This window comes from Halichoerus grypus, chromosome 1 (assembly GCF_964656455.1).
Source record: "Halichoerus grypus chromosome 1, mHalGry1.hap1.1, whole genome shotgun sequence".
NCBI classification, from domain to species: domain Eukaryota; kingdom Metazoa; phylum Chordata; class Mammalia; order Carnivora; family Phocidae; genus Halichoerus; species Halichoerus grypus.
The window spans coordinates 64,137,928-64,165,044 of record NC_135712.1 but is presented as its reverse complement, the minus strand read 5'-3'; the positions used below and the strand labels follow the sequence as shown (position 1 = coordinate 64,165,044).

The window sequence follows — 27,117 nt, the reverse complement described above, 5'->3', positions numbered from 1 at the left end:
TTGAAAAATGAAAAAGTTCACATCCTAGTAGGTGACCACCACATTCTGACATAATCTTTGCTAAGCTCCTGCTATTCACAGTAATTCCCAAGCTCAATACAGACACATTCACACCATTCTTTCTAATCATTTCCTTTTGTCTAACCTTAAAACATTTAACTGAAAGGTTGATAAGAACAGGACCATGAGGGTGCCTGGTGGCTCAGTTGGTTAAGTGTCTGCCTTCGGCCCAGGTCATGATCACAGTGTCCTGGGATCAATTCCCACATTGGGCTCCCTGATCAGCAGGGGGTCTGCTTCTCCCTCTCTCTCTCTCTCTCTCTGCCCGTCCCCCCCCCCCCCGCTCTTGCCCTCTCTCTCTCTTTCAAATAAATAAATAAAATCTTTTAAAAAAGATAGGATCATCGGGGCGCCTGGGTGGCTCAGTCATTAAGCATCTGCCTTTGGCTCAGGTCATGATCCCAGGGTCCTGGGATCGAGCCCCGCCTCGGGCTCCCTGCTCAGCAGGAAGCCTCCCGCTCCCGCTCCCGCTCCCGCCCCTGCTTGTGTTCCCTCTCTCGCTGTGTCTCTCTGTCAAATAAATAAATAAAATCTTAAAAAAGAAAAGATAGGATCATGACCCTAAGCAAGGCCTACTTCAGGTTAACTATACAGTCTGATGTGAGGCTGCTGGAAAAACCATACTCCCCATTTTACAGGTGAGAGGTACTCAGTTTAAGGAAATTGCTGTGGTCAAATAGCTGGTGACCTGGGATATAAGTCTTGTCAGTCAAGTTCAAGCCCAATGTTCTTTCCTGTACCAAGTATCTAATATAAACATCACATATTCATAGTTCGAAATTCATTTATTCATTCAGTTCATATTTAGAGAAGTCCTATTATATGCAAGGAACTGCACTAGGTGTTGAATATTCATGTGTGAATCAGACATACATCTTGCCCTCAAGGAGATGAGAGGCTATTTGACTCAACATTTACTCGGGACATAATATATGCTAATTGTGTGCTAAGTAGTGAACAAAGATGTAAGACGCGGTCTTACTCTTAAGCCTCTCAGAGAGCTTATAATCTAGGAGATATATGTATATAAACTATAAACATATAAAGTTGAATACTCAGTACTATGATGAATATTCCAAGATACTATCCTAAAAAGAGTGCATGTGTGACTACCCAGGGTTTCTTTCTTTAGCTATCAAAAACTGCTAGCTGGTAGTTCCATCTGTGTCGATTATGGTGATTTTGAAAGCAAGTTATAGAAAATCCTCATCAAGGGAAACTCATATGACTGAAAATCCAGAGTTAGGGCAAACTCTAGATGCAATGATGTCATAGGTTCAATGATGGTAATCCAAGACTCAAGTTGTTTTCATCTCAGAGCTCTTTCTTCCAGAACTGATGAAACCATGTACTTTCTTGTTCAAGTCCAGCAGAAGAGAGAAACCATTCCCAAAATATGAAATCCCTTTTTTTAAAGTCTGATTGAGACAAATTAGGTTATATGTACTTTTATGGACCAATAATAGTTGCCAAACAGAATGCCTTATGCTGATTGGCTTAAACAGGACCCCCCACCCCACCACCACCCTTGGATCCATGTGTAATTATAGTTATCAGCACAAAACTGGAATTCCCTAACAAGGAGGAAGGGGTAGATGGACTTTGAGTAGGCAACCAATTCTCCACTAAACTACCTTGTCCACTAACAACCAAGTCATCCTGAATGGTCAAATTGAGTTTAAAGGAGCATTTCCCCTCATAGTTTACTCAAACTTTTGAGAGAAATGTATTAGTAGAACACAAGAAGTTGTCTGATGTTAAGTTTTCACAGAATAAAACAATCAGCAGATGTTCAGAGAACTGTTTCCTGAAGAGTGGTCCTTCTGGAGACCACCTAACTATAGTGCTTAAGCAATAAATGTAGTTTACCTCCTGTCATGAAGTCTGGAGGTTGAAAGTTCCGGATCTGAGACTGTGGCTCAGTAATACTTGGGAGAAGTGTGACTTGTTCTATTTTTCAGCTCTTTATCCTTCTCATCCTTAGGTATATGATATCTCATGGTAGCTTCAAGCATTCCATCACTGCACTGCACTGGTCAAGCCAGGATAGAAGGTAGCAGGCCTTCTCACCGTCTGTCAGGAAGTCTTTTTCCCAGAAGCTCCCACACACACTTCCTCTTATATCCCATTAGTCACATGCCCACTTGTAAGGCAGTTGCCAGAGAGGGGAATAGGATATCACGCCTGGCTTTGACCAGTCTTATTTCAGGCTCTGGCAACTGAGGGAGAAGCCCACCTTCCTTAACATACTGCCCAAGCAAAATCACAGTTCCGTAAACTAGGGAAAAATGGAGAATGGCTGAAGGACAGACAAACAGTAGTGTCTGCCTAAGGTCAACTTCGCAGTATGTGTCCAAAGCCTAGATCATGCCTCTGTTCTATTTTAATAGATATTAGGAAAGGATTAATTTCAAGCTCAGTGCTTTTCAAACTATACGTGGTTTAATTTTTTCCAATTAACAACCACTACTAGGAAGATGGGAAAAATTCAGTTTAAAAAACACATATACTCTACAAGCCCGAAGTTTATATTGCATTAAAAGGCCAGAATTCCCTCTGTCAAATTGCTATAAAAAATGTCTCAGTTCTCTCAGTTTCTGTCCTGATCTCATCATGGACCAGTACCAGCTCACAGACCAGTTGTCTTTCATAGCCGTACTCGGAGAGCCAGGTCAGCCCGCTGACTTCATAACCTGGCCCGGCTTGCCTCTCCTGCCTCAAGTCCTACTGCTCCTTTTCTTTTCTTTTTTTAAATTTTTTTATTTTTATTTATTTGACAGAGAGAGAGACAGCAAGAGAGGGAACACAAGCAGGGGGAGTGGGAGAGGGAGAAGCAGGCTTCCTGCCGAGGAGGGAGCCCGACGCGGGGCTCGATTCCAGGACCCTGGGATCATGATCTGAGCCGAAGGCAGACGCTTAACGACTGAGCCACCCAGGTGCCCCCCTTCTGCTCCTTTTCATTTACCCACAGCAGGCTGTACTCTGTCATGTATTTTTGTTTTACTTCTGGGCTTGACTTCACATTCTGTTCTCCTTTCCTGGAATGCCCTCCTCCTAGTTGGGGAACACCTCATCATCTTTTTAGGCCAGCTTAAATGTCACCTTCCCTGTGATGTTTTTCTGAATTCTTTCTCCCGGATCAGTGCCTCCTTTGACCCCCAAATATATTTATTTTATTGGATTGCAATTATTTCTGGGTCAGTCTCCCTCATTAGACCAACAGCTCCTTGAAAGCGACAATTGTCTTGCTCATCTTTATATCCCCTGTGCTTGGCGCACATACTTTGCTTAAATAAATGCTTATTGAATTGAATCAATTCAACAAATGATGTGACGATGTGACTTCTCTTTGTTTCCTTTTATTCTCCCCCAGTATTTTCTACTGTGCTTCTACCTGCATGTTTGTGGATCTCCTTATAAGAACATACCACTCTGGGGCACCTGGCTGGCTCAGTCGATAGAGCATGCAACTCTTGATTTCAGGGTCACGTTGGGTATAGAGATTACTTAAAAAATTAATTAATTAATTGATTTTTTAAAAAGAACATACCATTTTTACACAAATTTTTTTTCCTGTTCTATCAAATGTGGTTTTAAAAACAAGATACAGGGTGCCTGGGTGGCTCGGTTGGTTAAGCAACTGCCTCCAGCTCAGGTCATGATCCCAGAGTCCTGGGATCGAGTCCCACATCGGGCTCCCGGCTCAGCACGGAGCCTGCTTCTCCCTCTTACCCACTCCCCTCTCATGCTATTTCTCTCTCTCTCTTTCTCTCTCAAATAAATAAATAAATAAATAAAATCTTTAAAAAAATAAAATAAATAAAAACAAGATACAACTTGGCATTGTTATATTCCCATCACAGGCCCCATCCTTCAGGCATCAGTGTCATTGTCATTGCAGGTAGCATGGGGGGTTTTATGCACTGGTGATGCCAACCGCCCCCCCCCCCCCCAGCAGCAGAGTCAAATCCCCTGGAGCAATAAAGGAGCCTGTATATGGATACATATAAACTCCCAAGGGTACCTAACAAGGTGGGACAACACAGAGAACATACAATTTAAATGACCTACGCTTTAGTTCACATACTAGCTCTGTGACCTTTCTTAACCTGAGTTTGTTTCTTCCATTAAAAAGAAAAAAAGGTACTATGGGATGACATGAGGAAACAGTAGCTGCTTGATAAATGTTAGCATCCTCAGATAAGCATGTATGTGGATTGACAAAGAAGGGAGGCTGAGAATAACAGTCAGTGGGTCTGCCTGTCTCTTTAACGGGTCAAGGCCGGCCCATTCGTCAGGCTTGCTGAGAAAGAGGACCTGCTTTGAAATTCTATCATGGGCAGAGCCTTGGTTGCTTCTCCTTTCCTGCTTCTGATTTCCTGGCTCACAGCTAGCAGGAATAGCCACTCTGGCAGCTCTGGAGGCATGACTAAGGTGGAGGGATGAACAGCTGCTGCTCGCTCAAGTCAGTGGGTTGGTTGGGAGGCAGGCAGCTGACATAAAAGCAACATATGGAAATCCCCAAACTCTACTGCTCAAATGACATCCCAATCATTGCTGTGAGGAAGACTGGGGGCAGGGCCTTTCCTTCTCTAGGCGCTCCAGCTCTTTTCCTTTACCACCGATTTTCACCCCCTCAACTTTAGAAAGAAGGGAATAAAATACACATCTGTTGGTCAGTTCACTTTAATTTTTAAAAAAAGAGGGCACCTGGGTGGCTCAGTCAGTTAAGCATCGGCTTTGGGCTCGGGTCATGATCTCAGGGTCCTGGGATTGAGCCCTGCATCGCATCGCATTGCATTGCATCAGGCTCCCTGCTCAGTGGGGAGTCTTCTTCTCCCTCTCCCTCTGCACACCCCCCCATGCTCGCTTGCTTGCTCTCTCCCTCTCACTCTTAAATAAATAAATAAAATCTTAAAAAAAAAAAAAAGAAAAAACTGGCTTCCTTCGACATGCCTTGCATTTTCACAACTCTGTGGTTATGCTTCTGCCGTTCTCACCAGTAGAAATGCTCTTCTCCCTCTACCTACCTGGTTCATTCAATGCCTACACCTCAAATCCAGTGTTAGCTCTTACGTCTTCCCTCCTGTACACCACTCTTCCTTCCAGGCAGCTACTTCTCCTTAAGCTTAACTCAGTTACTGTGCTTCACACACTGAATTGCCATTGTTTTTTGAAGTATTTTTCCCTTGATAGAGTGAAAGCTCTTAGGAATCTGATTCTCTAAGTGCTTGGCTCATAGTAAGCAGCAGTAAATATTTGTTGAATTGAAACTTCTACTCCTCGGCATATTTGCCAATTTCTAATTTCTCACTAATTTTAGTTAGGTTATCAGCAGTATAATAAAAGTCCCTATGGATTGAGTACTCAAATAGTTCTAGATGGTTTACTGAGTACCTGTCCCCCCCCCATCTCAGGGGCAATAGGAATACTGATCATAAATATTAACTAGCAGCAAGGGAAAAAATCAAGGAGTCATTTGGAAGCCGGAGGGACATGTCTTAATGTTTGCATATTCCAGATTTATTTTCTGATGACCCAAAATAGATGCCAGGTTCATCCAGAAGTTCCTTGGACATCATCAGACTTCCGGGAGGGGGCAGCATGTGGGGTTGGGAGTCATGGATCTAGTCTATTTCCACTTACTGTGCAAACTACTTGGCACACAGCAGTGAGTCCGACTTGAGATCAAATCCTGGCTGGACCACTTAACTGCCTATGGGAACTTGTTACCTCTGTGAGCCTCAGTTTCCTTCAGATCTAGAAGAAAGACAACACTTATTTGGAAGGGTTGTGTGATGACTAAATAATATGTGTGTAAAATACCTAATCATGGTCTGGCCCTTGGTAGGTATTTAATAGGTGGCAGTTATTATAATTTGCAAATAATGGGTAGAGTGATGGTCTGAGTAATGTATTACCATTGTATTAACTATTATTAGATCCAGACATAAGCAGGAGAAATTCAGCTTAGAATTCAAAGAGCTGCTTTGCATAGTCATTTTTGTTTAATGGATGTCAAATAAATGCCTAGTGATGTTTATAATGTGACCTAATAAAGGCTCTGAGGGGTTTTCCAGTTCTCACTGTTAGGATTTTTTCTTATAATAGTCCCCTACTTTCCTACTTTGATGTGTCCTCCTACCCCAGGAGAGCCCCTAGCCCTCCCCACAGGAACTCTGAACAGTATCCTGCCTGAGGCACTGTGGTAAATTCTGCGCTCACTTTTCCTTTGTTCTCCCCTGCCTGCCTCCCTGGCTCCGAGGTCTCGTCCTCTGGGGAGATATGTTAAGTGCCCTGCCAGCCTGCCTGTGTGCCTGGTCTGTTTTTTCTCACTGCCAGTACCTCTTGGATTCCAATTCCAAACATGGTATGCATCTGGGGTCACCCTTTCTTCCGGTGCCAAGAGAGACGCATTCCAAATGGAACACAAGTGTGCATCCCGTGCTGGGCTCTCCTCATTCTGGTGGGGACAACTAAGAGCAGGATGTGGCCACTTTATCCCTCACAGCTAAAGTTTTCAGCCCCAGAGTCCTAGCTTTGCCTCGGGACAATTTAGGTTTGCTGCTGAGAGCCAAATGTGAAGACTGTCCTAAGAAACCTGGAGCCAAGGAAGCTCGCCAGAGCTCTGCGGAGAGGGCCAGAGCCTTGCTGAAAGAAACAGAGAGGGGAAAACAAGTTTAAAAATCCTCCATGAAGTGTGCTATGCTCTGCCATTTATTCCCAAAGCTCCTGGAGGCATTCCTCTCAGGAAAGGTGGAGTTGGTGGCGAGAAGCCGGATGTGAGGAGACCTCCTGGGAGGACAGACTAATCCATTTTTTGAATTTCCTATGTGGGGACAGTCTTCGAGCCCCGGCAAGGCTTTGAGACACCCCGAAGATGAGTGCTAACAGCCAGGCCGTGAGCCAGCTTCTCTGGCAGGGCCCCGTGTGCGTTGGCTGGAAGCGGGATCTGGAAGGGGCCGTCTACCATCTGGCCAACTGCTTGTTGCTCCTGGGCTTCATGGGGGGCAGCGGGGTGTATGGATGCTTCTACCTCTTTGGCTTCCTGGGCACGGGCTACGTGTGCTGTGTGATGTGGGGCTGGTTTGATGCTTGCGGCCTGGACATTATCCTCTGGAGCTTCCTGCTGGCAATGGCCTGCGTGCTCCAGCTGGCTTACCTGATCTACCGCCTGCGCAGGAACACCCTCCCCGAGGAGTTCGAAGTCCTCTACAAGACACTGTGTCTACCCCTGCAGGTGCCTCTGCAGGTGTACAAGGAGATTGTTCACTGCTGTGAGGAGCAGGTCTTGACTCTGGCCACTGAGCAGACTTATGCTGTGGAGGGCGAGACACCCATCAACCGCCTGTCCCTGCTACTGTCTGGCCGGTAAGCTACTCCGTCACGGCTCAGCATTTCCTCCCTCTGCCCATGCTTCTCGTTTCCTAGTGTGTCCCTTTCCATTCTGAGGCCCCTTCCATTGAGGGAAGGATGTGGCAAGTCAAACAAACAAAAACAGGTTTTTTTTCTAAGCATGGGTTTGGTTCCTCTTTCTTAGCATTTTCCAAGAGGAAACAAGATCATGAGATAGCTTCTCGGTTGGCAGGAAGGACTGTGTGTGCGCTTGGTGCTAGGAGGTGTGGGGTGAGTGTTTCTTGAGCCTGGGTCTAAAATGACCACACACATGCACACACACACACACACGCGCGCGCGCGCGTTACACACATCGGCAGGTCATGCTTAAGCTGCCACAATATCTCTGTAAGCTTTGAACAAGTGAACATTTCAATAAGGTTGATTTGTTCCTTCCATATGTATTCAGTATTTCCTAAGTGCTGACTATGTGCAGGGAACAGTGCCTATACCATGCCGGGGCATCAAGGAAAGAGCCCCAATCATGTTGAAGATATCCTATATAGACTCTGTGGGAAAGCCATTTGGTATACAACGAGGTGGGGAGAGGGAATATTCCTGGTCCACTTTTCCATTCCTATTTGTTCTATTGAGATGCTTACAAACCAGTGATCAAGTACCAAGAAGACCACACAGTGAAGGAAGAGTAGTGATGCCCATACATGTCTCATTGAGGATTTGGTAGAGATACCTGGCTGATTCCTCTCAGGACGGGTGACAGCAGAAATGAGCAGGAGTGGTCTTAGTCAGCATTAGCGTATGCCCATCAGCCTATACGTGAGTGTTGGCCTTTGGCTGACATCTTCTGAACAAATACACGGGGCTCCATGCTGTACATTTGGGAGGCGGTTGTGGAATCTTTGAAATATTGCCCTAGTGGGACTTCTGTGTGGGGCTGAGCATCAAACAGTAAACTATGTAACCTGGTACACTTGGGCTGCCTCCATGGAAAGCAAGCAAAGTACTTCAAAAGCTATTTTCTCGGTTTCCTTCCCTGCTTTTTTGAGACCAGGAGAAGTTGATAGAAAAGGTAAGATCGTAATCTTATCAGCAGGCTTGATTCCAAGGTGGGGAAAAAAAGGGGAAAAAAGAGTTTCAGAATGATGATGATGGTACCACAATGACTACTGGTAGTAATAACGCGCATTTCTGTACCACGGTGTAGAATCAAAAGCGTTAGGTATACGTGAGATTTTGTTTGGACTCAGAGTCCTGGGTTGAATGATCTATGAGATTTTTGTGGGGAGACATTTCATTTCATTTATGAATAAATTGAAGTGTAAACAAATGGAATGATTTGTAAAGAAATACATGTGTAAACAGAAGTACATTATGACTGTTGCCAAAATGTTTGCCGCCTACAGTTCCATGCTTCAAATAAAGACAATCTGGGACGCCCAGGTGGCTCAGTTGATTAAGGCTCAGGTCATGATCCCAGGGTCCAAGGATGGAGTCCCCGCGTCGGGCTCCCTGCTCAGCGGGGAGCCTGCTTCTCCCTCTCCCTCTGCCTGCCACTCCCCCTGCTTGTGCTCTCTCTCTCTGACAAATAAATAAATAAAAATCTTTAAAATAAAGACAATTTAAGAAATGTTCTCCTTCAGGAGATCCAGGATGTTATTTGCTGCCCATAGCTCTTCTGTTCAGAGGAGGGAGCTGAGACAGGTGGGAGAAAGGCTCGCAGCACTTGTATGGTGTATGATTATTATATGATATCTTTAATCTACTTTTAATATGATGAATTTACCATGAATTTGTAGAAGACCCCTTCCCTGTGACGGGGAGAGGTGGGCTTGCCCCCTCAGTGTGGCTTTTCCTAGTATACTTAGCATCAAAAACCTGAGTCAGAAATTAGACAGGTTTTTTCTTGCTTTTCAAGGTTTGGAGTAAGAGTTTTATTTATTATCTTTCCATGTCATCCTGTCTCAACTTTGCTAAGTTGGAGCTGGGAGAAGAGGCTTCCTGTCTGTGACCAGGCTCCAGTTTTAAAGGAGAATCATTTTACCTTGGTGGCAGTTGAGGTACCCAACACCTCAAAGGTGTACAAGAACACTGTGCCAGGAAGTAGGGGCTTCTTGGGTGGACCTCCCCCATATCACGTGCAGGCTCTCATCTGGAGCCCTTTGCTGAAACCTCAGATGCCCTTTCTGTTCTGTTTTAATATATGCAACCAGTCCCTTTTAAGACTCAGAAAGGCCAAGTGACTTCCCCAAGCTTTGTCACCTTGTTAAGCTGGGCTTACTGTTGGTGAGTTTCTCTCCTACAGAAGTCTCTCATGCACAGCCTCCTAGAACTAACTGTCTAAGCTACTCATGTGGGAGGCAATACCTGTCATCCAGGGGATCAAGAAGGAAGAAGAGACTTAAATGATAAAGGGCGTAATATACCAATTTAAATGGCTTCAGGGAGCCATGTGGGCTCATTAGATGTTATACTTTAAATGATGACACTCCTCGTAGTTTGCTCAAGTGGTCAGATCCCTTGCCTGAGGATCTGGTAAGAGGGTCTGGTGTATCCAGCAGCAGCTTTGTTCTCTCCTGCTATCTCTCTTCCTGTATTCGAGAAGCTCTTCCTTGAGATGTTAGTCCCGTTTTATGGTGACACAAGTGAGTTCACACAATCAATTCAATCTGTTCCTTTCTTCTCTCCTTTCTCCCTCCATTCCTACCTTCTTTTCTTACTTTTCCCCTTCAAAAATATTTATTAAAAGCACTAGGGACTAAGGATCCAGTGTTAAAATATGAAAAATACTGTTCTTACTGTCTATCAAGAAAATCAATAATGCCTGACATAGTGGCGAATCATAGACATGATGTTTCCAAGGAAAAATGCAAAGTGCAGTCAGAGCATGTACCTGGTGGAGCTAACTTTTCTGGGGAGGTCAACAAAACTTCTTGGAAGAAGGAATGTTTAAGCTGAGATCTGAGGAGACGGTGGAGATTGGGAAGAGGTCCAGCTAGAGGGGACAGACTATGTGGAGACCCTGAGGTAGGAGAGCATGGCACTTCATTTTCTCTTGTATCTTTTATTACTCAGGGAAGTTTTGCACGGCTATCTCTATATATCACCTGGTCTTGTAGGAGCACCTGTGTTTCTGCCATCGGAGACTATGGGCTGACACCACATCCTTGGCTTGGTGTGAGAGCTACATCCCCTTCTGTCTTCCATCTTAAGTTGTCAGACAAAAGGCAATAGCTTATTAATTGGTGATGGTCTTTGGTAATTTGTATGCATGCATATATGCAGCCATTCATTAGGAGCAAGATTTGGAGCGCTACTATCCCATTTGGCCAGAACTTAATCACGTGGCTATACCTAGCTGCAAGGGAGGTAGGGAAATGTGCTCTAGCTGATCAGCTGCAATCCCCGCTAAAACTCTAGTACTGTGGAGGAAAGGAAAGAGCAGATAGGGGAAGACAGACTACCACACCACCATCTATCCCCATCCTCATCGGCTTCTCAGCATCCTATTCATTTTTCAAAAGTCAGCTCAAATGTCATCTCTGAGAAGTCTGCCATTTGAAGAGAACTAATCTCTCTCCCTCCTCTAGTCTCCGGTTCCACAAGGGCACACACTGACTTACACCTCTGGGATTTCCACTAAATTGTGAAATCCTTAAAGGCAAGGATCAGATCATACCCATCTCTGCTTTTCCAGACCTCCAGGAACACAGGAGGTATTCCATACATGGGTATTTAGCCAGTAAAGCTCCAGGAAAAAAAAAAAAAGGAACAATAGCTCCTTCCTGATGGACAGAGTGTACCTCAGAGATCTCTTTATCTGCCCCCCCTTTGTTTGCTAGAGACACCTCCTTTCCTGGTATAACTCAGTGTAAGAGAGAGGTTGAAGCTGAAACTCTGAGTTTTCCAGGGGAAAGAGGAAAAAGCCCATATTGGATCCTAACCATTTTCCATTTCTAAATACGTAATTTCAACTGAAGAGGGTTCGGGTGGCCACTTTCCTTTTCCCACACAGTCTCTTCTCTCCCTTTGCCAGGGTTCGTGTGAGCCAGGATGGGCAGTTTCTGCACTACATCTTCCCTTACCAGTTCATGGACTCTCCTGAGTGGGAATCGCTGCAGCCTTCGGAGGAGGGAGTGTTCCAGGTAATCCAGAGCCTGTGGCGGCTCTGGCCCACCCTGTCCCACTGTGACCCAGGAGTATGCCCCCCTCCAGCTGTCCCCACCCACATCTCTTCTCTGAACCACTGCCAATGTGATGCTAGGGGTGGGAGCGCTCTCCTGCTGTGGAAAGAGGGCCTGGGCTGCCGGCAGGGGATGGAGGCAGGGAGGTGCTAACCCCTGAGAGGCCGTGTCACTCCGAGGCCAAAAACTCGGGAAGACCCCCTGACCACAACATAAAAACCCACACTCTCTAAACACATCCCACTGTTTTGCAATGGCCATGCTTGGCCCCTACGGTACCTTCTCTCTGAAATACATTTCCGCCCCCCCAAATGAGGCGATGGCAGCTTACTTCCTCTGAAGCCTGCCCAGATTGACCCCCTCGGCTTCTAATCCCCACAGCTTCGGGTTTCTGTCTGTGTGCCTTTCTATTCCTTTTACTTATGCTGACTGGGGCGCAGATTGCTCTCTGCTCTAACGATTTGGTTTCCTTTCCTGACTCTTTGAGGTAGAAATCTGGGCTTCCTCTTCTTTCTATTCCCAGACTCCAAAGGACAGTACCCTGAACACAGTAGGTGTTCAGTAAAGGTTTGCTGACCTGGCTTGGCAGTGGGCAGCTGGTGTCTCAGGGAACTCTATGGGGCAGTCACTGCCATGCTCCACGGTGGGGGCCTGGCTGCTTGGCCCTGCTCTCTTCTCTGCCAATCCTTCAAAACTTGGTTCCTTGCTTTGTAGCTCTCCCTTACTGAAAGGCTACTATGTGTCAGGCACTAAATATTATATTGCCTTATTGATTCTCACAACAACCCTCTGGGGTGGATATTATTATTATCCCATTTAACAGTAAGGACATTGAGGTTCCAAAAAATCAAGCAATTTGCCCAAGGTCTTCATCTAGAAAGTGACAAAGTGAAGTTGCCTGGCTCAACTATTACTGTTCTTTTTTAAAATGAGCAGGGCACCAGTAGAGTGGAGTACACACACACACACACACACACACACACACACACACCCTATCATAGGGACTCCCCTGTCCAGATAGTTCGCTAGTACTGGATTCTATGTGACTTCTACCACTTCTCTTGGGGAGTCCCTCAAGCCAGCATAGGAACTAACCCGAGAATAGACACATGCCAGGCAGGGCCACCTGGTTGGGCCTATTTCTGCCCCAGCCTGACTCCCGGCTCTATGAGGACAGACCCTGAGGGGTAATGCTGATCCCACTGCTGGGCCACCAGCCCTAGGCCTCCACTGATCAAGTTCCTTTCCCACCACACACACCCCCACCCTCTCCAACCAGCCCAACAGCCTTCTATGAGAACTCCTTCAGGCCCCTAAGAACCTCCAGGAGGGCCGAGTGAGGTCCTGAGCCAGCCAGACCAGCCTCTGTTTCTGACACTGACGCCGAGGAACAGGTGGGGGATAAGCCGGGTGTCCTCCCCTAAGCTCTGCTTGAAAGGAGAGGCTATAACCCCGGATGGCCTCTCAGCCTGGAATGTAGCTACCGTCATATTCCTCCCATTTTTATTTTTAGTGCGCACCTCCTTTGGGAGCAGTGAGATCCACACGTTCGTTATTGGCTGTGTAAAGTCCCATTTCCTCTTTGCAAATGTCAGGCATTGTCCTGAGTTATAGTTCATCCTGTCCTTGCCTTTTGCAATTACAGTCTTTGCAGACTAATAGGGCAATCCACAGTGACTGAAGCATAATTCTCATTGTGTTTACCACAAATGAATCAATGTCCCATCACACCTCTCAGCAATCCAATTAAATAAGAACTTACTGACTATTCAGCACTGTGCCCTCTTGTTGGTCACCAAGAGCATAGCATAGAAGGTGTCACACAGAAATCATTATTTCCCCAGTTTACATGTGTCTTACTGGACCCGAGCCCTCTTTCCATATGTTATTTCATTTAATCCATTTAACCAGCCTCTGAAATGAGAATTAGAGAAAAAGGTTGTCAAAACTTTATTACAGATATATGCATAATATATGGAACCAAGCAATAAGCAGGCTTCCTGAAGACCTTTGAGGAAGGAATTTATACAGGACCTGAGAAAGTGACATTCGGTTGTTGTGCAGCATGTAAGATTTGTGGTCTTTCCCTGACTCATTCATTCACTGCAGTAATGTCTACTGAGCATTTACTATATACCAGGCAGTGTTACAGGCGCTTGGGATGTATCAGTGAACAGTACAGAAGAAGTTCCCTGCCTTCGTGCAATTTGCATTCTAGTAAGGGAGATAAAAAATAAGCCATAGACATAATGAATAATTATGTAATATGTTAAAAGATAATGAGGGCTAGTAAAAAAAAAAATAGAGTGGTATAAGGGAGGTCTAGTTGCCATTTTAAATTGGGTGGTCATAGAAGTCTTTTGTTGAGCAGGTGACATTTGAGCAAAGACCTGAGGGAGGTGACAGTGTGAGCTCTGAGAAGCTGAGGGCAGAGCATATTAGACAGAGGGAAGAGCCAGTGCAAAGGCCCTGTGGTGGGAAGGACTAGCATGTTTGAGGTGCAGAAAGGAGGCCTGGAACAGAGAGAGGACAGGGAGAGAATAGCAGGAGAGGAAGTCAAAGACGGGATGAGGAACCACATCATGTAGGGTCGGTGCATAAATCTTCTAAAGAGAGCCAAAAGGATTTCCTAATGCATTCGGTGTAGTGTGTGTGAGAGAAAGAGGATCAAGGAAGACTCTAAGGCTTTTGATCTGAGCAACTGGAAAGATGGAGCTGCTATCAACTGGAACAAGGGAGCCTACAAGCAGAATCAGTTAGGCGGGAAGAGAGGAAGTTCACTTTTGGATATAATAGATTTGTGTCATCTATGGACATTTCAATGGAGATGCTGCACTAGCAGTTGAATATTTGAGTCTAGAATTAAGGAATGAAGTCTGAGCCTGAGATACAGATTTGGGAGTTTTGGCATACAGATGATATTTAAAGCCATTGGATTGGATGAGATCACTGAATGAGTGTGTTTAGAGAGAGAAAGTGTTTAAGAATGGACCAACCCTAGGATACTCTAGTGTGTAGGAACTAGAGATCAAAAGGAAGTCTCAGAGGAGCTGCCAGGAGATTGTCCCAAGAGAGCGAGATACCCTGCGAGCCACTCAGAGAAAGCGCATCAAAGAGGAGGAAGGTTCAGCAGGGTTGACCAGGAAAACTGATGCCCCACGCCATCGTAGAGGTCACTGGTGACCTTACCAGGAGCAGTGGGTGTGGACTGCAAGGGACAAAGCCTTGCTGGTTTCAGAGACAGTGAGAGGAGAGGAGCTGGAGACAGCAAATACAAGCTACTCTTTTTCTGGAATGTTGCTGAGAAGGGGAGTAAACTAATGAGGTGGTAGTTAGCCAAAGAAGCGAGCTGAAGAAAAAGGATTTTGATTTATTTTAAGATGGAAGGAAGTAAGATCATGTTCATAAGCATGCCCATGGTCTTTGTGTTTGACGTCAAGGACGCTGGTCACGTCCAGAGTGACTCTGATACTCACCCACTTCAGGGTCCGGACTCTGAGTTCTTGTTTGGGAATTGTTAGCGCACCTCCAGCACTGGCCGCGGCAGACAGCGACAGCTCCTTGCTCAGCTGCTAGGAAGGGGCAGATTGTGGGGACTACTTTCAGTATTTTCTCTCCTGAGGCAGCGTGCCCAGAGACACTAAGTAATTTGTCGGATGCCACACAGCTGGCAAAGGGGTAAAGCTGGACCTTGAAGCCAGCTCCCAGGCTTGATGAGGTAATTTCGGGGCCTGACTTCAGTGCTGGGGATTAGGGGGCGAGAAGCAGAGGGGAGGAAATGAGTGAAGCAAGTGGACACAGGGTACTGCAGAAGGGGAGAGGAGAGGAGGGTAGTGGGAGCTCTGGGACACAATACAGGAATTAAAAGGATTATAGGAGATCCCTAATAAAGGATGGTTGGAAGTCAACCCTACCTTTAGTTAGAAAATCCACATGAAGAATTGAACACAATGCCTGGCGCACAGTCTCCTCCTAATAAATGTTAGCTGCTGTCATCATCATTATCATCTCCGCTGTCCTCATTCACAAATCTTCATCATGAGGCCTGCTGGCCTTCTCATTTCTAAAGTATTGGGGCCATGCGGCGCCTGGGAGGCTCAGGGAGTTAAGCATCTCCTTCAGCTCAGGTCATGATCCTGGGGTCCTGGGTTTGAGCCCAGTGTCGGGCTCCCTGCTCAGTGGGGAGCCTGCTCTCCCTCTCCTTCTGCCCCTGCCCCCCCATGCTCTCTCTCTCAAATAAATAAATAAAATCTTTAAAAATGTTTTTAAATAAATAAAGTATTGTGGCCAATCTGATTATAAAAAATTGTGTGATTCTACACCCTATTCCTTTACTATCCTAGTTAAGCTATTCTAGTTTAAGCCTAGCTTTACCACTCCTCATTGCTTTAATAAGGATTTATCAAGCACCTGGTACGTGCCAGGCACACATTTCCTACCCTGCAAGTGTAATTTAGCTTTGCGTCATGGGCCCGCAGTGAGTGCTCAGAAATCCCTACGTGGCTAAATAAATGGAGAGTGGGGTGCCCTCGACTTTGTGCTTTTAAGAGCTCCTCTTCCTTCCTGCCCTTCTGACTTTAGCCATCGGATCTCTTTGGTTACTTGTCGTGGCCACGTCAAGAGCAGCTCCCTGGGCCTGAATTCCAGGCCGACATTCTGCCACTTGGTGCAGCTTGGCATGCCTAATCAGAAGCTCTTCTCTAACTGAATTGCTTTCCAACTCGTCCTGAATCCCTCCTGCAATATATTCTCCTTCTTTATTCTCAAAACAAACTGTCATCAGCACGCCGGCCTATCTTCAGGGCAGCAGGAGGCCCCGTCTCTCTCACGAGATCATAACAGACTCAGAACCTCCCTTAGCTGTTAACGGTATCAGCCACGGGACCACAGAATGTGAGAGCTGAGGAGACTGGGCGTGGAAGCTGAGGCTCCAAGGGAGTGAAAGCCCAGTGAGTGGATGGCTGGACCCAGGGCTGCTGACAAGGACACCCTCCATATCAGTGCACACAAGTAAAAGTCATTCACTGGACCTCCTCCAGGCGAGGCCAGGGTGGGCGCTCCCAGTTTCTTCAACAAAAGTGCAGCCGTTTGTTGAGTACCTGTATATTTCTCTGTGCTAAGCATGGACGTTTAGTCTAATTTAAACCTTCACTCTCTTCTCTGGACCCCTCTCAGGTCACTCTGACTGCCGAGACCCCATGTAGCTACATTTCCTGGCCCCGGAAAAGTCTCCACCTTCTTTTGACCAAAGAGCGATACATTTCCCACCTCTTCTCGGCCCTGCTGGGCTATGACATCTCAGAGAAGCTCTACGCTCTCAATGACAAGCTCTTTGCCAAGTTTGGGCTGCGCTTCGACATCCGCCTCCCCAGCCTCTACCACGTCCTGGGGCCTGCGGCCTCCGATACAGGGCCAGAGTCGGAGAAGGATGATGAGGAAGCCCATGAACCAGCCATGCCCTCATCCGCCCAGCAAACACCCCCTCGCTCTCCTCTTCTGGCTTCTGCCGGCCCCCCTGCACCTCCTTCCCGGGCCAGGATGTCCAGGCCTGACAGCGGCGTCCTGGGTGAGGACTCCACCAGTCTGGTGCTGGAGGATTTTGAGGAGGTGTCGGGATCAGAATCGTTCATGGATTATAGGAGTGATGGGGAGTACATGAGGTGAGGGAGAACTAACACGGGCCCAGCCACCCGGCTCAGGATCCTGTGTAAGTACTCGGAAGGCAACTGCCACGCCTTCCTGCCAACAGTTGGCCTTAACTCGGCTTGTAAGGGCAAAAAAAACTCTTTCATGGAGCCTGTCCTCTCAGAGGACTCCCAGAAAGTGGCATTAACCCAACCTTGCAGTAGCGACTCATTCCAGGTGCATGCAAGGCATGAGGGATTTTTTTTAAACTCATTTTTATTAAGTGTGATTGCATTTTGGAAAGTGGGCTGGTTGACATTTTGAGCAAGCGAATGGTTGTGAAATTGTTTGCAAGTTTGTGTGAAGAGTTAAGGCCTTAGATAGCTAGGGCTAAAGGGGATTTTATTTGTGGCGTGCGTTTTAAAGGGGAAAAAAAGCTGCCATGGTTCTAATTCCTATCCGTTCTTCCTAGCGTAGAGGCAGCTCTAGAAAGCAGTCACTCTTTAGCTTGGGTTGGCAGCTAGCTCTGTTAAAATCACAAATTTCAAAGAGGCTTGTGATATAGGCTGATCACCCTGGAGGAAAATGTCCCACCTTGCTCTCCTCTTCCCCAGTGGAGAGTACCTTGCTTACTCAGGCAGAGGACTGGGTGCTGCTTTGTTACTCTAATCACATGGCCTGGCTTTCCCCCAAACCACACCTGTGTGAGGTGGATGGGCACTAATGTGGGAGGACCTAACAGGAAGGGCAGGATTTCCCTCACAGCTCAGGAAAATGTACAAGAAAGGCTATACTGAGTAGTTCTGGGAAATTGCTTTCACATTCCCCCTGGTGGCTCTCACAATGCTGTGACATTTTCCTCTGGGACTCCACCTGGCCATGGCAGAGGCCTGGCTTTTCCTGAGGAAAATCCCACTGTTGCCAGTTGGGAAGGCCTTTCCAAGTGTGTGTGTGATGCAGGGGCCTACAAGACCCGTCATCCTTTGGGAAACACTGACAAATTTTTCAAGAAACTAGCCCAGGGAGGAAGGGTTCCAGGGTACACAAGGTGAATGAATGAATGTTTATCTATTTTGTAAAAACAAATTATGTAAATGATGACAGAGGCCGGGGAGGTGAATGATGAGGTTAGATGTCTTGTTTGATAGATATGGAATTTGTCGTCTCCTGTAATACCACTCCCTAGAACCATAGTTGGGCTGATTCTGGAGTAATTCCATGGATCTATCTAGGACTCAAGATCACTCATTGACTTCCTCCATTTGCACTGAGCACTCTCATCACCCCTTTCCCCTTGTGCTAATCCTCACCGTCCTACTTGTCCACCCCCATCCATGCATATGGGTCACGTTCTGTGGATCCCTCTCTTTGTCCAGCACGCCTACCTCCCTGTACACACTCTTCACTCCCGGTAGCTCTTGGTGTTCTCATGTTTTTCCTGGTTTCTTCTCTTTTCCTGGTTCTATTTGCTCTTTTTTCTTCCCTCTTTCTGACTTCTGCTCAGTCCTTAGTTGCCTGCATTTGCTGCTCAGGAGAAGAAAAAAGTCCTTTTCTTTTTCTTAGGTAATTTCTCCTCTCCATATTTGTCCCTTACATTTTCCCCACTTTTATAATTCATGTATTTCTCTATTACCTTCTTTTCCTTTTTTCCCCACTTTCCTGCCTTGCTCTTTCTCCTAAACTACCCTGCACCCTCATCTTGGTCTTTAATCCATACTCTTCCAAGATTAGTACCTCTCCCTCTGCCTGTAGATAAAACCATTTGAGTGAAGGTGTGAATATTCCCAGCTGTAGGTGGCTACACATTTCCTGCATGAGTTTTCCCAGACGTTAGGAGGCACAGCATGATAAACCAGAAGGAGAGCCAGACTGGGCGCCTGCAGTCCTGGTTTCCATGTCTGGGTCTGCTACTTTTTGCAAACCACATGACTTTCCAAACCTCACTTTCTGCGCTTGAGTGTGTTGGACCAGCTGGACCCCAAAGGTCTTAACGGATTTATGTAAGAAGGCAATGGATGAGTTGTTCGGAAGAGGAAAAGAGAAACAGTCAGCAGTATACTGGACACGGGCCCCAGGACATCCGAGTGTCTTTCAGCAAGAACCCTCTGCCATATTTTACTACTATTTCTCTTTTGACTTGGGACTGTCCTGCTTGCTGAATGGTGGGTCCTGCTTGATTAGAAGTTCCCTCCATGCTGCACCTGTGAAGAGTCTACCCCCTACCGTGTGATGACAAGTGCGGATGTTCTATGTGAAAGGAGGCCACCACTCAGTCTCAAAGCTCCTCCACCCTTAAGACTCTCATATGAAAATACCTCCTTTCAAATCCAGCTTTTTCTGAACCTCGAGAGGAGAAAACTGCTCATATAACTCCCTTTCTAAAGTAGTGGTACTGGCAATATAAAGAGAGTAGGTTTTTCAATGTTTTGTTTATTTAGGTAATAGAAAGGAAAAAACATATTTACGTCCAAACCACAGAATTTTGAGAGCAACTTGAAAACCTGGTCAAGTTGTACAAATTTCAGATGGCTTTCAATTCAGTCTGTGATCATGGGATACTGTAAACCAGAGATCCTTTTCTGGACTTGTGTTTTGGGGTGCTTGGTTTGACTTAATTTGCCATCAGGCCCCTTCTAGGGCTATTCCTTTAATGAGTAAGCATAGTCCCTTGTGATTGGTAGCGATTTACTACTGTGTCCTTTATAATGCAGGGCACAACGCACCCTCTATTCCCTGGCCCTGCAGCTACCAGCATTATAAGCTCAGTGCTGTTCATCCTGGCACAGCACTTACATAAGAGGCAAGAAGCTGGCTGAGTTCAGCCTCATTGAGAATGACACAGCTTCATCACAATGACACGGTGCTTGTCCCTCACACCAAGACCCGCTAAAAATAGTCTGGGCTTCCATTAGAGCTCTCTTTGGAAGACGGTGCATCTTTTTTTTTTTTTTTTTTTAGCTTTTTATGGTGCTTTATTCTGGTCTATATTTCTTTCTTTTTTTTTTTATGTTATGTTAATCACCATACATTACATCATTAGTTTTTGATTAGTGTTCCATGATTCATTGTTTGTGCATAACACCCAGTGCTCCATGTAGAACGTGCCCTCTTTAATACCCATCACCAGGGTAACCCATCCTCCCACCTGCCTCCCCTCTAGAACCCTCAGTTTGTTTTTCAGAGTCCATCGTCTCTCATGGTTCATCTCCCCCTCCGATTTCCCCCCTTCATTCTTCCCCTCCTGCTATCTTCTTCTTCTTTTTTTTTCTTTAACATATAATGTATTATTTGCTTCAGAGGTACAGATCTGTGATTCAACAGTCTTGCACAATTCACAGTGCTCACCATAGCACAAACCTTCCCCAGTGTCTATCACCCAGCCGCCCCATCCCTCCCACCCCCCACCACTCCAGCAACCCTCAAGACGGTGCATCTTTTAGTCTGGTGGTGCCCAGAATTGAATGTTGTTTCTTTTAATGGACAGAGCAGCGCTGCAGCATAATGCATTCATGCAGGGTCTTCCAGTTAGACCTCCCATTAACCCGGCCTTCATGACACACCTGAATTCTGGGGACGCTCTCCACAACATTCCATTTTGTGTCTTCCTTACAGGAGATGCTCAGTGAATGCAACTCTGGAGTGAGCAGTGAAGTCAGATCACAAGTCTGTTAGCACAAATTAATTGAAAGCTGTTTGAAATTTGGCCAATTTTGATTATGTTTCCAAGTTATTCTGAAAACTGTGATTTGAAAGTAGAAACCATACGTTACTGCCTTTCTCCCTATTATTTAAATAAATAAGCAAGCAAATGAGAAGCAGATTACAACATGGAGGCTAATTGCGGTCAGGGAAGGAGCACAGGACCAGGACAATAGTACCAAGGGCCAGAGAACCAATTCACCAAACATTTGAGTATCTACTGTGTATTTCAGGCACTGTGCCAGGTAACTACATCATGAATCATCATGAGTAACAGTAGAAAGAAGTGAAGGTGTTTAATCTGGAAGAGATGAGCAAGAGCGATAGCCCCACGTTTCAAAAAGAAGGGGAATTAGAATTTGCCTTCCTCTGGTGTAGTTCTTGAGGGCAAATGAGGTAAGGGCTGAAGGGCTTTGCGCAGTGTTAATAATGGGATGCCTCATAGAGTTGTGAGTTTCTCACCATTGGAAGAGGCCAAGCAGGAAGAAGAGGGGATCTCGGAGACCTTACAAGTTGATTCCGGCTCTGAGAGAAGAACGCCCTGGGTTGTTGCTGGTAAGGTGCCTTCTAGCTCTGTGACGCTACGGTTCTGTGATTCTAAGACCTGACTCCGGTTCTGTCACTCAGCCACCATAAAGAGCAGTTGCTCATCTGCAGAACAGGACTAATAGTCTCATAGATAATTAACACCTACTAATAGGTAGACAGGTAGGAGGTTGCTGTGAGGAGTAATTGAGATAATGTATACAAAAGTAGTTTGTAACGTGTGAAGCGCTGGATGAATGTGTAAGGTATTTCATGATCCTATTGTGTGTGGAATTGTCTAGCAATCTCCCTCTCCCTCTGTCAGAGGCACACGATTTTTCCGCTCATTTCCCCCCAGTCTGGCTTTCCAGGGAAGGTGGCAACTGGCAGAGGCCCCTGAGAACAAAAGGGTCAGCAAAAAGATGGAGACCCAGAGAAAACACACACGATGAGCTCCTCGGCCCCTGAGTAACCAACAACTGGCCAGAGCCTCACCTCTTCCTTCATTGGCTCAGGGGGAGACAGAACACCATCACACCATACCCACTCTAGTCACGCTCTACCCATCGCGTGCAATTTCTCTCTGCGGCGGCTGTCAGGTGCTGTTGTAGCTGTCAGGTTTGTTAAACAGCACTTTTCCCACAGAAACCATTGGAAAGACTCCGGGAGTGGAAAACGTGCCCTTGACCGTGGCATGGCAGGAGCTGCCCCAGGGCCTCGGGTTCTGGGTGTCTGGGTGGTAGCACCGCTCTCCCCGCCAAGGCCCCGTGTTGGGTCAGCTCGGCCGGAGCAGCGGCTCCCTCCCAGCCCCCTGGCTCACAGCAGCCTGCCGCCGTGCCCGCCCCGACGTCCTCCTACTTGTGTTGTACAGGCCTCGTTCACCTACCTGTCTCTGTGTGAAAATAAAAGATGGGGGCCTTATTAAACTCATCATTTTGCCATACAGACTTTTTGGAAACTCATTCAGTAGTGCCAGATAGGAAGAAGAGTTCTGTAGATTTTTCATAGGAAGCACTAGGAGTTGATCTCTTGGTCTCTTCCCCTATAAAACGAGAGGTTGGGCTAAATAACTTCAAAGCTGGTTTCTAGAATGAAACGATTCAAGGATACAACTGCCCCTACCATGTCAGGCCTTGGGTCCAGCTAAAACAGTGGGAATTAGCAGAAGAAGATAAAATGGAAAAGAACACTGGGAAGTGAGGCAAGCTAGCTGGAGCCAGAGTGCTGAAATCCTGCCTCTTTTTCTTTCCACAGCTTCTAGAACTCCTCTCCATAGTTACTCTAAAGTTACGTCCAGGGGACAGGCCCCCTTGGCTCCAACCCACACTCCTGAACTTTAAGGATCCACAGGCTACCTTTTTCTCCAGCCACACGAATCTTCACAGGAGGGTCACTTGAGTGCACGCCCCGTCGTACCCACTAGAAGGCTCACGGGCCAGGTCGGAGCAGACCCAGGACACGCCGGTGCTACAGCTACGCCAAGGGCCCCCAGCAACTTGTGCAGATTTGCCCTCACCAGCATTCCTTCCAGAAGAAGGCACCCAAAAATGCAAAAGCACTGATTCCATCCTTCACTAACTGCAGAATCTTGGGCAAGTCCCATAGGCTCTCTGAGCCTCTCCTGTAAAGTTGGGACTTATGAAACCCATCTCACAGGGTTGTTGTGAGCATCGAATGAGATGACTTAGGTAACGCACCTCAGACCTGGCGTGGCACCTCGTAAGCACTCAATAAATCGCTCGGGCTTTTGTCCCTATGTTGTTTCTTGGAACTGTCTGAAAGGGTCTCTGAAGTCAGCTAGCCAAGAAGTTTTCACGGTTTGCTTGTTTGTTTGTTGTTTTTTCCAGTTAGATTCAATTTATGGAAGTAGAAATTTAAAAACCTAGTTTTCCCTTAAGCTTTTAAGTTCAACTTACAAATCTCTTGTTCTGTTTAGGACCCTAGCATTAAACAATAGTTTTTAGGGGGACTTTAACAAACTCAGTTAATTAAATTTCCTTAAACACTTCAAAGTGGGTTTATAAATTTAACACATTCTATTTTACTTTTTCCCTAAATACTTCAACATATATTCCAGTTATCCATTGTTGTGTAACATTCATACCTGAAATGGTGACTTAAAATAGTTTATTTTGCTGATGCACGTGGGGCTTGACTGGGCCCTGCTGGGCTATTCTCACTCAAGGTCTTTCGTGCTGTCGTGTTCAGATAGTGGCTCGGGCTAGAGTCATCTCCAAGACTTCACTCGTGTTTGGGGCCTAGTCTGGGGACACTCAAACAGCTGAGGACCGAAACAGCTGGGAGTCCTCGGGCATCTCTCTCTCTCTCTCTCTCTAATAGTTTGTTCATTGTGTTGCTGTTTGCAAAATTGCTGTTGCAGTTACTTGTTACATGAATATACCATAATTTATTTATCCATTCTACTGCTGATGGGCATTTGGGTTGTTTCTAGCTCGGGGTGATTATGAATAGTACTGGTATAAGCACTCTTGAATGCATTTCTTGGTACACATATGTGTACATTTCTGCGGCATATACCTAGGACTGAAATTACTCAAGTATTGGGTACGTGTATGTTCAACTACAGTAAATACTGCCAAACAGTTCCCTAAGTGATTGTACCAATTAATATTTCCACCAGCAGTATGAGTTCTAGATGTTTCTCATCCTCCCAATGGTTGACCCTTGTCATTTTAAAAAATATTTTAGCCATTTGGGTGTAGGTAGCAGCATGTTGTTGTGGTTTTAATTTTCATTTCCCTGAAGAGTGATAAGGTCGAGTATTTTTTCATGTTTTTATTAGCCATATAGATACCCTCTATTGTGAAGTGTCTATTCTTATTCTTACTCATTTCTCTATTTGTTTGTATGCTTTTGCTTATCGACTTAAAAGAATTCTTCAAATATTCAAGTTAAAAGTCCTTCATTGCTTATATTCAAATAAATTCTCCCACTTTGTGAATCTTCTCTTTTTTCTCTAAATCATGTCATTTGATGAACATGTTCTTTTTTTTTTAAGTTTTATTTATATTCATTTATTTGAGAGAGAGAGCACGAGTGAAGGAGGGGCAGAGGGAAAGAATCTCAAGCAGACTCCCCACTGAGCATGGAGCCCAACACGGGGCTCAATTCCACGACCCATGAGATCATGACCTGAACCAAAATCACCAGTCAGACAGTTAACTGACTGAGCCACCCAGACACTCCTGAACATATGTTCTTAATTTCAATGTAGTAATTTATCAGTCTTTTTCTCCATCATTAGTCCTTTCTGTGTCATGTTCAAAAAAATCTTTCCCTCCCCTGAAGATATTCTTCTATGTTACCCTCTAGATGTTTTATTGTTTTACATTTCACAGTTAGATCTACAGTCAACCTGGATTTGATTTTTGTGTATGGTATGAAGTAAGATTAAATTCTTTATTTTCCAGTGGATATCCAATAGACAGAGCACCATTTACTGAAATAATTATCCTATCCCCACTAGTGTCCAGTGTCCCCTTTGTTATAAATCAAATGTTTATATAACTTATCAATTCTAATCATCAATCCATAGAGTCTTCAGGATTTTCCATAGATTCAAATAAATCATCTGTAAATAATGATGGTTTTATTTCTTCCTTCCTAACCTATACCTTCCCCCTGCCCCCTTCTCCTCCTTCTTTTTCTTTTGATGTGTGTTGTGCTGGGTAGGACCTCCAGTACAGGGATGAATGGAAGGGATAATGAAGACATTCTTCTCTCATACCTGACCTTAAGGAAAATGTTTTCAGTATTTTACCATTAATTATGATGTGTGTTATTAGGTTTTCATAATACCCCTATCAGATTAAAGAAGTCCTATTCCTAATTTGCTGAGGGTATTTTTTTAATCATGGATGAGTATTGAATTGTATTAAATGATTTTCTGCATTTATTGAGATTATTTTTCTCCCTTCTTCTGTTAATGAATTACATTAATAGACATGTGACTATTAAAATAACCTTGCATCCCAGAGTAAATCCAATTGTATTAAATTGTATTTTCCTCTTTGCCTATTCTGAACTTAGTTTGCAAATATTTTTTTAAGGAATTTTACATCTATGTATTTTATAATATCATTGTCAGGTTTGATATCAGGGTTATGCTGACTTTGTAAAAGGAGTTAGGAAGTATTTTCTCTCTTCTTTCCTATTCATTGGAAGAGATCTTTAAACCAAACAGCTTTATAACTCTTGAGTACCATCCCAACAACCTTACCTCCTACTCTGTCTTCTTTCCACTCAGTTGCCCATGCCCAAAACCTTGGAGTCTTTCTATCCATCTTAGTCCTATCTTCAAAATGTATCCTGAATTCAATTCACCACCTTTACTGCCACCACTAATTTCAAGCTACCATTATTTCATACCTAAATTAACTTCAATAGATTTACAACAGGTCCCCTGATTTCTCCTGTTTCTCCTCCCCATAATCTATTGTACAAACAGCAAAGTGGCCATTTAAACATGTATATGATCTCATCACTCTCTTGCTCAAAATTTCAAATGGCTTCCAATTATACTTAGAATAAAATCCAAACTTCTTACCATGTGATATTAGGATTGGTTTATTAATAGCACAAAGGTTTTTTTCTCTCTTAAAGTCTACTGAGAGTCTGCATGACTCATGAGGGTAACTGTTATCATGTTGCAACTCGGTGATTCAATCTACTTTGACCTTCTGGCTCTGTCACCTGAAGAAAGAAACGGTTTGACATTCCAGTGCTAGCTTTTTGATGCTGTGGCCCAGAAAGGATACGTACAAATCACTTCTGCCCAGAGTCCATTGGCTAAAGGCAGTCACGTGGACCCACTTAATAATCAGCTTTGTGCTTTGTTGATTAAAGAGACTGGGAAATGGGGGGGAAGCAAAAGGCATGATTGCTGAGTCCTATTCTTCTGGCCACTTATAAGCCAGAAAGCCCTACCTGCCTGTCCTTCAGCCATATTACATTCTGATCTCATTCTTATGTATCATGTTTCAGCCACACTGTTCTTTTGGGGGCCTGTTAGGCATACGTAGCTGCTTTCTATATTAGGGCCTTTACAGATGCTTTTTCTCTCTACAATGCTTTTCCCTCATAACTTCTCCTGGCTGACTTCTGGCCATTCCATTCTCAGCCCCTGTCACCATCCCAGCTAAGATACCCACTCACCTCACCATCACCTTCTGTCCCCTTGTTCTGCTTGGACTCTCTTCAGAGTCTTGTTTACTCCTTCTTCTCCTTTTGGGATTCCAATTATGTGCTTGATAGAGCTGTGTTCCAGTGTGTTCCACAGAGCTCTTATGTTCTTTTCTCATTTTTTTTTTTCCTGAAATTACACTGTGTATTTCTTTTCTTGTTTGATTTCTGTCTCGTCCCCACATATTTCACAATATATTTCTCCCCTGTCCATTTTGAGAAATTAGATGGCTCTCTTGTCAACCCTTGAGGGCTACTGTGGAGAAGAAATGAAGCAATAAACAAACAACAGAAAAGCTCATACACTGTAAATTGAGACTCAATGTTATCTGGGATTCGGTGCCACCCCTCAGCTAGAGGACCGCCCAGGCAGGGCTGTTGTTACACGCATGTGGTGCATACCAGAGGCTTCACAGGATGGGAACTTCTTTTAATGTGTGTGTCTTTGGTTTTTGTTTTGTTTTGTTTT

General features: G+C 45.1%; 1 protein-coding gene across 2 annotated transcripts; it reads left to right on the top strand.

Moving 5' to 3' along the window:
- Positions 1–6,465: 6,465 nt before the first annotated feature.
- On the top strand, positions 6,466–26,020 carry POPDC2 (popeye domain cAMP effector 2). 2 transcript variants are annotated; one of them, XM_078066425.1, is made up of 4 exons: positions 6,466–7,431; positions 11,450–11,558; positions 16,773–17,304; positions 22,701–26,020. In XM_078066425.1, the coding sequence occupies exons 1-3, from the start codon at positions 6,941–6,943 to the stop codon at positions 17,259–17,261; spliced, it is 1,089 nt and encodes a 362-aa protein (XP_077922551.1). In that variant the 5' UTR covers positions 6,466–6,940; the 3' UTR covers positions 17,262–17,304; positions 22,701–26,020. The 2 variants fall into 2 exon arrangements, with proteins under 2 accessions (XP_077922551.1, XP_077922553.1); XM_078066427.1 differs by having other exon boundaries at positions 6,470–7,431; positions 16,773–17,163.
- Positions 26,021–27,117: the final 1,097 nt, after the last annotated feature.